This window comes from Carya illinoinensis, chromosome 2, assembly GCF_018687715.1.
Source record: "Carya illinoinensis cultivar Pawnee chromosome 2, C.illinoinensisPawnee_v1, whole genome shotgun sequence".
NCBI classification, from domain to species: Eukaryota; Viridiplantae; Streptophyta; class Magnoliopsida; order Fagales; family Juglandaceae; genus Carya; species Carya illinoinensis.
In genome coordinates this window covers 14,427,459-14,439,145 of record NC_056753.1, presented here as the reverse complement: position 1 = coordinate 14,439,145, position 11,687 = coordinate 14,427,459, and the positions used below count along the sequence as shown (strand labels likewise).

Sequence of the window (11,687 nt, the reverse complement as noted above, 5' to 3'; positions counted from 1 at the left end):
TGTATAATCAAATAAGGCTGTGCCGTCGTTGCACGTAAGTTCTAATTTACCACAACACTTGGGGTTCTTTAATATGTTTACAATCATAAAATTTTCGTAATCCCAAGTACTTACAATTTTTGTGTTCTTCCATGCATAGTTTATTCAAATTAAAAAGCAATAAAAACAGCCGACGTGTAAAACCCAATGAGCCATCATGCTTTTGTTCGTAACTGTATCCTTAATTTATTATTGATACAAAGCTATATTTTAATAGACTAGAGTGAAAATGACTTCAAATATATTTATTTTATAATACATGGCTTTCTGCGTCACCGTGTTGTACTGGCCATATATCTCAAGTAGTACTTAAACAGAACTAAGCTTTGCAATTGTGCCTGAGTCGAGGGACTCCATTAACTCATGGACACGGCTCTTTTCACTCCAAAAGAAGCACCGCTCTTCAACTCCAACCAGCAGAGAAATGTCAAGGAAGCCATGGAAATGCAAAGCATCAATCAGCCCCAGAACAGCCATACATCAACAAGCATATCATCAGACTCCATTGAGCTTCCTAGTGCATCCGGAAAATGGGCCCCAAGGCTCCTATTGGAGTGTGCAAGAGCGATATCCGAGAATGATTCTGGCAAAATCCATCTTCTCCTATGGAGATTAAATGAGCTTGCGTCTCCCTATGGAGATTGTGATCAGAAATTAGCATCTTATTTCTTGCAAGCTCTATTCTGTAAGGCCACGGATTCCGGCCAACGATGCTACGAAACCTTAGCTGCAGTGGCTGAAAAGAGACACTCCTTTGATTCAGCTCGGAAGTTGATACTCAAGTTTCAGGAGGTAAGCCCGTGGATGACTTTTGGTCATGTAGCTTCAAATGGTGCCATTTTGGAGGCCTTTGAGGGGGAAACGAAACTTCACATAATCGATATAAGCAACACCCTTTGCACTCAATGGCCTATTTTGCTAGAAGCTTTGGCGACAAGAAACGATGAAACCCCGCATCTAAAGCTCACTGTTGTGGATACGGCTAGCACAGTGAGGTCAGTTGTCATGAACGAAGTAGGCCAAAGAATGCAAAAGTTTGCAAGGTTAATGGGAGTACCCTTTGAGTTTAATGTAATAAGTGGACTATATCATTTGGGAGAGCTCACAAAAGAAGGACTAGGTGTTCAAGAGGATGAGGCTATTGCGGTGAATTGTATAGGGGCCCTGCGAAAAGTGGAAGTGGAGGAGAGGGGAGCTATCATTCGGATGTTTCAATCCCTGAGGCCTCGAGTTGTCACCGTTGTTGAGGAAGAAGCTGACTTTTCAAGCTCAAGAGATGACTTTGTCAAGTGCTTTGAAGAGTGTCTAAAGTTCTACACATTGTACTTTGAGATGCTAGAGGAGAGCTTTTTCCCAACTAGTAATGACAGATTAACTTTGGAGAGGGAGTGCTCAAGGAACATAGTTAGGGTTTTGGCTTGTGATGATGGAAATGGCACTGAAGGAGATAGTGAGAGAAGGGAGAGAGGGAGCCAATGGTCTGAGAGACTAAAGGAAGCATTTTCACCAGTTGGGTTTACTGATGATGTTATGGATGATGTTAAGTCGTTGCTAAAGAGGTACAGGGCAGGGTGGGGGCTTCTGCTACCGCAAGGAGATCGTGAATCAGGAATTCACTTGACATGGAAGGAGGAACCTTTAGTTTGGGCTTCAGCATGGAAACCATGATTCATACATGTTCAACGCAACCGTTGCTGGTCTGTACGTTGTGAAGTTTAGGCTTGGAATTAAAGCACGAATGTGTAGCCATGAACATATATATGTGGTTCCTGGCCTTCTCTTTTTATTTCTTCTCATTCATGCATACCTGTGTTTTGATATTATGTCCTAGTTTCTTTTGCTTTATGCTTGGGAGTTTGTGTTGCTTCTTTTTCTTTTTACTTCATTGTTGTTGTTTGAAGGTGTTTGCACTTGTGCTTCACGTAATAAAATAATTCCATGGCATTGTATCTCTAATTTTGGATTGCTTGCTTATTTCTTTCCCTCTCATCTGTTTGTGAAATGCAAGTGACAAATCGTGCAATGGGCATAGTTATATGCATTTGAACTTGACAACAGACGTGAGCTATTTACAAAGAGTTTGAGAAAAAATTATGTCATGCGGTACATATGTGTATACGTGCTTCTATCATTAACATAGTTTCCAGGTGAAACTTTCCTGGGAAAAATGGCTCGGTTTGAAACCGGGTATTGTATTAAATATCACCAAGTAATTAAGCCTTTCTTTTGACGGTAAAATAATCAAAGAAAGTCTTTAAGTGCGTATCTGTTTAGCTACAGAACCCAAATATTGGAACTAGAAAATAAATAATTGCTACTTAATCTGGCTAGCAATTTGATGGAAATGACATAATTCAGTCGTAAAGAGTAATGGCCACATCATAATCCATTAGCCTCTCTGTGGATTACTTAAGTAGGCATTTTACTAACCACTAATTTTGATTTGATTGTTTAATCGATCTTATTATGGCATCATGCCATATCCAGAGTAATTACAGTTTAGAGAGTAATTATAACATCAGAAATATATATATATTGAAACTAAAAATTAAAAAACGGTTAATTTGGATGTAACCAAGACATTCATCAAAAGTGAAAAAGAATATTGAAAACCAGAATAAAATAACAACTAAGCTTTAAAATATCTGGGCGTGTGTTTGGGAATTCTCTTTTTGAGAACCATCTTTAAAATATTAAAGGAGCACTTTTAAGAAGTACTCGTGACGAACATGCCTAATCAAGCATACATCATGCATGTGCGTTTCATTTTTTTGTTTCCTTAACATAAAAGAAAAAGAAAAGATTGTCATAAATGCCTTATGCTATGCCAATCTGGAGATTTCGAAGAGTGTTCTATAGATATGGTGTTTCTCAAAGATAAGCAAGAAAATGGGAGGAGGTGCATGTGCATGCAGATCAGACTCGAGAACAAGCCAATGGCCGTCTGGCCGAGTGACACCACCCATGGTCCTCAAGGACTATTGAGTCTATGGTTCGGAGTTCAGCCAAACCACACACCCCCCAACCCCCGCCGCGGCTTCTAGATCGGATTTCCTAAAAAAATTGCCTTAAAAATAAAGAACTCTGCTGGAATAACGTGGAGACTGCAGATTGGTTCTCTTTTGTGGATTGTTTTATTCTCTTGTGTGGACTCAAAAAATAGTTTCAATGTGTGATTTTATCTAAATCATTTCAAGACCAGCCTCTCCCCACCATAAATTAGTCGAAGCACAAAAGTAGATCCGCTTTTTCTTTTCTCTTTTTCTCTTTGACAATTTCTAGCTATTCCTTTTCGGCCGGAAGAGAAGCAATCAGTCTCCAAGAAATTCTTGAAGAGAAGACAACAAGAACAAGGAAGATTGGGAAAGTTTGAGGGTACTAGACTGTCGTGTGGAAGTATACAAATAAATTGACATAAAGAAGGAGGGCCCCAATAAAGACCTTAAGTGGCAAACAGCGGCCAACTACTGAATCCCATGTTTGCCTTGCCATGAGTGATTTGAATAGCATATTTGCCTTCAATTACCAGACTCATGTACCGACTTTAGGCCAACATTAGATAGTGGGAAAGCTACTTTTCCAGTTTTAGATAAGACCTTTTGTACTATCAATTCCCTCTTTTTTGTGTTACTTGTTTATCATATCTTCTTGGGAGGAAACGATACTACTTTCCCTTGTGCATGCAGTTTCATGCTTCTTGAGCGCGTATTTACACCCTAAGGTCGTACTAGTAAACATTTTTATCTTGAGATCTTTTTTTTTTTACAAAAAAATTGAATACATAAATGTATAAATATGTTACATTGTTATTAATTTGAACAAGTGAAAATCCAATGTTCTAAAATTTGTCGATCAATGACTAGGCTTGTGACAATTGGTACCAGAAGGCACCATATCACGTGTTTAAGCCACAAGAGGGCGGTCGCGATCCTATAGCCTGGATGAAAAAATGACTTGGTATTAAGTAAAGATATGGTATTGAGTTATAAAATAGTGATAAATGAGTCGAGTTGTCTAAGAGAAATACTTCCCGCTGACTTAGTGTCAATAGAATAGATTGTCATAGATACCAAATAATTAGAAAATGTGGTGAAATATTCTGATCCTAAGGTTAAGGTTTAACCAAATCAATTAAGGAGAGTAGATGGCATGATCTGTGATGTACGATCCTGAGACGTTTGAAACAATGATTATACCTATAACAGTATGAAATCAATTTTATGATAATTAGTTGAGCATATAAAAGTATCTTTTATATTTTCAACCTTCTCATCTCTTAAATTTCTCCATCTATCCATTTCAAGTACTTCATTTTAAAATCAACCTTTAAAGAAATAAATTACACAATTTTTCAGGTAACTTCTTATTTATTTATTTTATCGAAGAGCCGGTAGCCACATGTCTAGTAGCCTCATCTCAAGTTTATTAATATACCCCTCACTTATGATGGAGGAATACCGTGATTATAAGCTAAGCATCAGGGAGTTTACAGATTATAAAATAAAAAACCTCCCAAATACAAACCAACCAAAACCGAAACAAATAAAACAAAGAGACAAAAAAACTAAACAAGCCTATAAGAAGACCACAAATAAATCTAACAGGCCTAAAAAAGACCTATAAAAAATAATAATAATAAACAAGCCTAAATAAACCAAGGCCAAAAAAATAGAAATTCTAAATAGGCCTAGAAAGAATCCAAAAAAGGAAAAGAAAAAGCAAAGCTAATGACGGAAATAGGGAAGGCCTAAATAATCTAGCTGCACAATACCTTTTAAAAACCGGGGAAGATCTTGATTACCATTATACGTGACATTCATACCCATTTCCCATTCTCTAGCAAAAAAATCCACCGCATTATTACCTTCCCAAAATTGATGAACCACCACAAAATTTATCCCCTCAAGTTCCTTTCGCAAAACCTCTCAAAAATCTCAAATATACCATAAGGTACATCTTTTGTTGCGAATCCAATCTACAACAATTTGAGAATCACTTTTGATAATCATATTGACCATATGGAGCCATTTACACAATCAAATACCATCCAAACTTTCTTTCGCTTCTGCACCATTATTCGTACCTACACCATCAGAGGCTGAAGATACCCCTTTTACCATACCATTCCAATCTCTAATAATACTGCCCCCTCACGAATTTCCGAGATTACCTCGACAACTCCTGTTGCAATTAAGCTTCACCCATCCCATAGGAGGTCTAGACCATTTAACAATTTTTCTAGTTCTCATAGAAGTTCTTCGACTCTCCAAATTAAATTCTTCAAAGATCAAATCATGCATGGGTAAGTTACTTAACGAGCGAATGTTATTAACTAGTAACTTAATCCAAACCCAAACTCTTCTCCAAACAGTCACAACCGTGTCATACTTTCCATCCATTCTAGCCTTGCATCTTCTCTTCCATAGGCACCACGTAATTAGACAAGGAATTGAGCCAACTAGAGTACATTTGAAAGAAGATTTCTTAGCATAATCAAACCAGGTAGCTACTCTAATCTTCCATGGTAAACTGCACCTACACAAAATACCCAGTGCAATACTAGCATAGGACCAGACGTCTAGAGCCACGACCCCCATAGAAAACATATAGTCATTGTTTTCTATGAACAGTCACACGGAGAGGCAAGAGACACACCTTTGCTTTGAACTTGAGCATCCACTGGCAAATAGTCAAACCAAATTTTCCACAAACATATTGAAATACGTTTAGGTAACAGTTGATACCAGAACCAATCATGCCGTGGTAATTCCTGACCTTTTTTTCTCACCACCTCTCATGCTGTGCTGGTTGAAAAAGTGCCATTAGAGGAAGGCTTCCACACCACTATATCCGGACCTTGTTTACCACTAGGCGGCAGTTGTAATATTTCCTCAATGATCTCCTCACCAACCAACTCCCTAAGGATACCCTCCTCCCAAAAGTTATTAGACCAACAATCTTTAATACACAATTTGTTGTTAGCAACATCTTCAACCCTCACTGAAAGGGGGCCCAACGCCAACCATTGATCAAAACCAAAAGGAAGCATTACCACCACGCACCAGGACTTTCACATTGTCCATAACTTCCAGAAGCATAGTTATAATCAATCTCCAAAATCTAGAATCAGTTGATATCGCAATGTGAGATGAAATATGACCATTTCTAAGGTATTTGGCGTGGAAAAATTCGGACCATAGATTATTAGTAGATAGAATTAGAAAGGCAAACTTCATATGAAGTGATTTTTGGACCTCTTTAGTAGGCATACGGATTTTACTCCACGATCGCCAATGTACTTTCTTTTAACATCAGTCTCTCCCCAAAGAAAATTAGCTAACAAAGATTTAATGCGAGACAATGAGATTGAAGGCACACTCATCACAGGCAATAAGCGGATTGGCATACTTGATAAAACATGCTTGACTAAAATCAATCTACCACCGGGCGATAACAACTTGAACTTCCAACTGGCAACTTTTTTCCTCACTTTTTCAATCAACGGTTCAAAAGCCCGGGCTGTCAACCCACCTGAGATCAACGACGTACCCAAAGAGGTGACAGGAAACTTTCCTTCCTTAAAACCCATAAGGCTCAACAAACTCCTTTTCTGTGATGCCGAAATCAATTTAGAAATAAATATAGCAGATTTGTTTCTACTAATTTTTTGACCTGACCATTTCTCATAAATTTCAAGAGTGTGCACCAAATTTCTTGTTGAAGTAAATAGAAGTCTTCTCCTTGTTCAACCTTTGACCAGAAGCCATTTCATAACACTCCAAGAGATAGAGAAAATTGCTCCATTCTAAAGAAGAAGCTTTACAAAACAAAAGAGAGTCATTTGCAAATCTGTCCTCTAGGTGACAAGGGGTCACCTTGTCTCAAACCTCTAGATGCTGTGAATTTCTCTAGAGGTTAGCCATTTATAAGCAAAGAAAAGGATACTGACTCCAAACACTTCCTAATCAGACCACACCATTTCTCATGAAATCCCAACTTAGATAATGCAGCAAGCAAAAACTCTCACTCCATCCTATCATAGGCCTTACTTATCTAGGTTTAAAGGCATAAAGCCATATTTACCCTTCAATCTATTATTTATAGAATGCATAGCTTCATAGGCAACCATCACATTATCCATAATAAGTCTACTAGGGATAAAGGCACTCTGGTTTTGAGAAACAAGATCAAGTAAGACTTTCTTCAACTTATTTGCTATCCCTTTAGAGATAACTTTGTAGATTACATTACAAAGCGAAATAGGTCTATAATCTGTCACCTTGGAAGGGTTTTCTTTTTATGAATTAACAAAATGAATGTGTCATTAATGGTGTTTAGATCTCCTCTACCAAAATTCAAGAAATCAAGCACTGCCTTACTCACATCCTCCCCCACAACCTGCCAATGTGCTTGGTAAAAACCTGCACTAAATCCATCTGGTCTAGGTGAACTCAGAAGGTTCATCTGGAAAACTGCCACCCTAACTTCTTCTGCCACAAACTCTTTGCACAAGAAGGAGTTCATCTCTTCTGTGACCTTAGGAATCAAATATTGTAAACAATGGTCAATCCCTAAAGGTTCAGAAGATGTAAATAATTTCTCATAATACTATTGAAACAGACCTGCCACCTGGGCTGCATTAGTGTAAGGAGTGCCATCTTCCCCTTCCACTTTACTAATTCTGTTTGTTTTCCTCCTTTTGTTGGCACACATGTGAAAGTACCTTGTATTTCTGTCTCCATCTCGAAACCATATCTGTTTTGCCCTTTGTTTCCACCTTAGATTATCTTCTGCTAGCAGCTGATCCACTTCCTTCTATTTCCTTTTAATAACAGACACAGACTGCCCCAAGTTATCCTCTTGAAGCCTCAAAATATCCTTCAAATTTGATAACACCAGCTCCTTATTATTCTTCCAACAGTTCTTGTTCCACCTAGTGAGGGCATTTCTGCACAGGGTCAAGCCTCTTAGAACCGAGTGGAGCTTACTAACCCTTGCATCTTTTGACCTCCATTCATCTTCAATAATCTTTCTACATTCCTCCTTCTTGTCCCAAGTACATTCATATCTAAACAAATGCCTCTTCTGGTAGCGGTTGCTTAGATCATTATTCATAGAAACCAAAAAAAGAGAGTGATCTGAAGTTTGGGCAGGAAGTGTGTGAACCTCTATATTGCTGAATATGAGAGATAACTATGAATTACCCAATCCCCTATTCATTCTTTCTTTAGTGAACTGGTTGTTTTCTCTATTATTACTCCAAGTAAACTTGTTACCATTGAATCCCAAATCACTAAGACCACATTCATCCACTGCTACTCTAAAGTTCTCCATCTGATAATAAGGTCTCATAGCAGCCCCAACCTTCTCATGTTGATGAAGTATCTCATTGAAATCATCTGCACAAACCCAAGCTCTATCATCACTTGGCTTTAAAGCCCTCAATAGACCCCAACTATGCTCTCTTTGATCAACTTGAGGGGACCCATAGAAACCTATAATTAGCATTTCCTTGTAATCAGAATCCTTGTAAACCATAGAGATGTGGGATCTAGAATAAGATTCTAGCTCCAAATTACACAAACCATGCCATAAAAAGGCTAGCCCACCACTGAGTCCTCTGCAATCCACAATGAAATTGTAGTCAAAACCCAACATGTTCCTAACCAGCTCCACCTTGTCTCTACTACATTTTGTTTCCATTAAGAAAAAAAAATTTGGAACCTTTACCTTCACCCATAGATGAAGCTTAAGAACTGTCTGAGGGTTCCCAAGCCCTCGGCAGTTCCAACATAACCAATTCATGGCTGTTGGTGGAGCTGCTGGGCAGCCTCCACCAACTTTTCCTGATCATTGCAATGTGCAGGATGATTAACAGTCTTGCTTCTTTTCTGGCTCCCTCTATCCTCTCCATAACCCAATTGGCTAACCCCTCTCTTCTTAGAATCTTCATTGGCAACACACTCTGCCCTACAACCCCCTAGCTCACCCCTAGCTCTTCTCTTCCATGTGACTTTTTTATTTACAGTACTTGAAGTTTTAGTTTGACTTTTTCCATTACTAAACGTGTCACCATGTGGCTTGGCAAAGTTTGTGTGACAAACAAGGGGATCAGTGTTGTCCCCCTTAGTGATATGCTTGCCTCTAGACTTCCCTATCCTCTCCTTAACCAAATCCACCTCATTCAAAACCCCCTCATCAAACCTTATCTGATTATTCAAATTCCCTATCCCCTCTTCAAATCTTATATGATCAGGATTTGAAATCTTATCCATCAAAACATGTGAATGGATAAGATGATCAGACTTAACAACCTTATCAAGTTTTTGAAATTTGAAAGCATTAACAGTATCATCTCCCAATCCAAAGTTGACAGAATTTGAATCACTAACCATATTTTTTGAAAAACCCAAATTTTGTGCCTCAAAGCCCTCTACTAGAAACCCACCGCCCACTTTGGCTGCACTGCCTCCCCCACCACCTGAGCATGGTGGTTGCCGCTGATAAGAACCACTATCTCCCCCATACTTTTTGCTTGCAAATAGTGAAGTATTCATGGGCTGAGCACGAAGCCAACCTCCAAACTGTTGATCAGAATTAGGATTGCCATGGTCATCACAGACCTTGGATAAACACACATTCTTATTATGCTTCAGAATCCCACACTTAAAACAAAAACTTTGCAGCCTCTCATACTTGAAAGGAACCCAATGAGTTCTAACATCCAAGCACAACTTGGTACCTCCGAGCAGAGGTTGAGATAGATTCACATCCATCCTTACCCGCAAGCACCTCCACCATCCAATCCCTTCTTGATCCACATCCACTTCATGAACAGCACCAAATTTCCTACCAATTCTTTGTCCTACATTGCAATTCATAGCAGCCAATGGAACCTTATGGACTTGCACCCAAAAAGGTTCAACAGAGAAAGAAATGTCTTGAGCAGCAACATTCCCTTCAAAATGTTGAATTGTCATTAACAATCTATCAAAAAACTAGGGCCTCCCCTTCATGACTTTGTCTTTATCTTGTTGGTGTTGAAACTCAATAAGAAATCTGTTATCCCCCACTTCCTTAAAGACCACCCAACCCTCCAATTTCCACACCTTAGACATTGTGGTTCTAAAAGCTTCTCGGTTCACACTTTTTTCTGAAACCAATAAAGCAATCAAACAGTTCTCCCCTCGGGCCTTACTCTTCACCAATTCATCTCCCGTCACCTGTATAATCTCATTCCCTCTTTCAGTGAGATGGAAACTCTCCCATCTGCTTGATAATTCATCCTCATCCATGAATACTATAATACTCAAGGTAAAACCTGTGACGCCCCCAGATTTCTGTTTTGGATCTGACGGACATCCGAAGTGTCGAGACATGCAACACAAGGTTACCTACCCCCATTCATGACATATAAGATGCAATGTTCCTAACATGCATCTAGCATTGTGCAATATTCGCAGCGGATAATTTTTTTTTAGCAATACTATGCACCAAACTTATAATATCCCAAATAGTTAAATCGTAATCCAAGCATACTAGACAAAATTAAACATCCACGATTTTAGTACGACTCTTAGAAGACCGTAATCTCAAAAAACATGGGAGGCCAGACTCCATATTTACATTATTGAGGAAGTTCGTCGACTAACTCATGTAACTCGACTAACGAGGCTAGAATACTGTCCAAAAACTACCTATGGTAGCTGTAAGCTCCGCGTCGTGTCTGCGGCACCTAGTCAACTTCCTTCAGTCATCCAATGTCCGCTCCCTACTCTGATCCTGACACATCGCCTACCATTCGGGGGAAATGGTAGTTGGGACTACCACGGTGAGATTTGATTACAAATCTCAGTAGGTTAACAGGAAACTCCCACACAGGTTAATGATGCATGCATGGCAGTAAAAACATAAATGCATAATTAAAGTCATAAGTAAGTATAGCATAACTTGACATATAGCATGACATAATAACCTGAACTGAAACCTGAACTGAACTTGACTTGACATAACATGAACTTAAACTTATAATATAACATGGGTTAGCAACATAACATGAATGTGAACTTGAAACATAACATGGACTTGAATCATAGCATAAACGTGAACAACGTAAACCTGAACATAATGTAAACATGAACATAACATAACATGAACGTGAACTTGAACATAACATAAACGTGAACATAACATGATATGAATATGATCTTGAAACTTAACGTGAAAATAACATAACATAACATGAACTTGATCTAAAACTTAGACTTATCTCATGGGGTCACCATGATTGCTTATTCTTAACTTCTTGACATGAACTTGGAATCTTGTTCAACAGAGTTAATTAATAACGTGACCATATGGGTGCTACACGGGTCCCCTTGAGCCGTGTGTCCCTGCCGATTACCGCATCACATCACAGGTATCTACACCATCTGTGAGTGCGTTAATACGTACTCCACAGTTGTTGTGGCCCCCCGTATTTTACGTGTCACAATTGCTGTGCTCACGTAGTGTATGCTCCACAGTTGTTGTGGCCTCATACTTCATGCTCCACAATTGTTGTGGCCCCATGAATGGTTTGTATCACACTTGTTGTGAACACACATAAACTAAAATATGGCTCCATCAGCGTTAGTGCCTAGCGCACT

The 11,687-nt window shown here is 38.9% G+C and overlaps 1 protein-coding gene across 1 annotated transcript; it reads left to right on the top strand.

Annotated features, from left to right (window-relative positions):
* The first annotated feature begins 327 nt into the window (after positions 1-327).
* Positions 328-2,013, top strand: LOC122300145 (protein SHORT-ROOT-like). The gene has a single exon (XM_043110595.1). The coding sequence runs from the start codon at positions 403-405 to the stop codon at positions 1,705-1,707; it is 1,305 nt and encodes a 434-aa protein (XP_042966529.1). The 5' UTR covers positions 328-402; the 3' UTR covers positions 1,708-2,013.
* Positions 2,014-11,687: the final 9,674 nt, after the last annotated feature.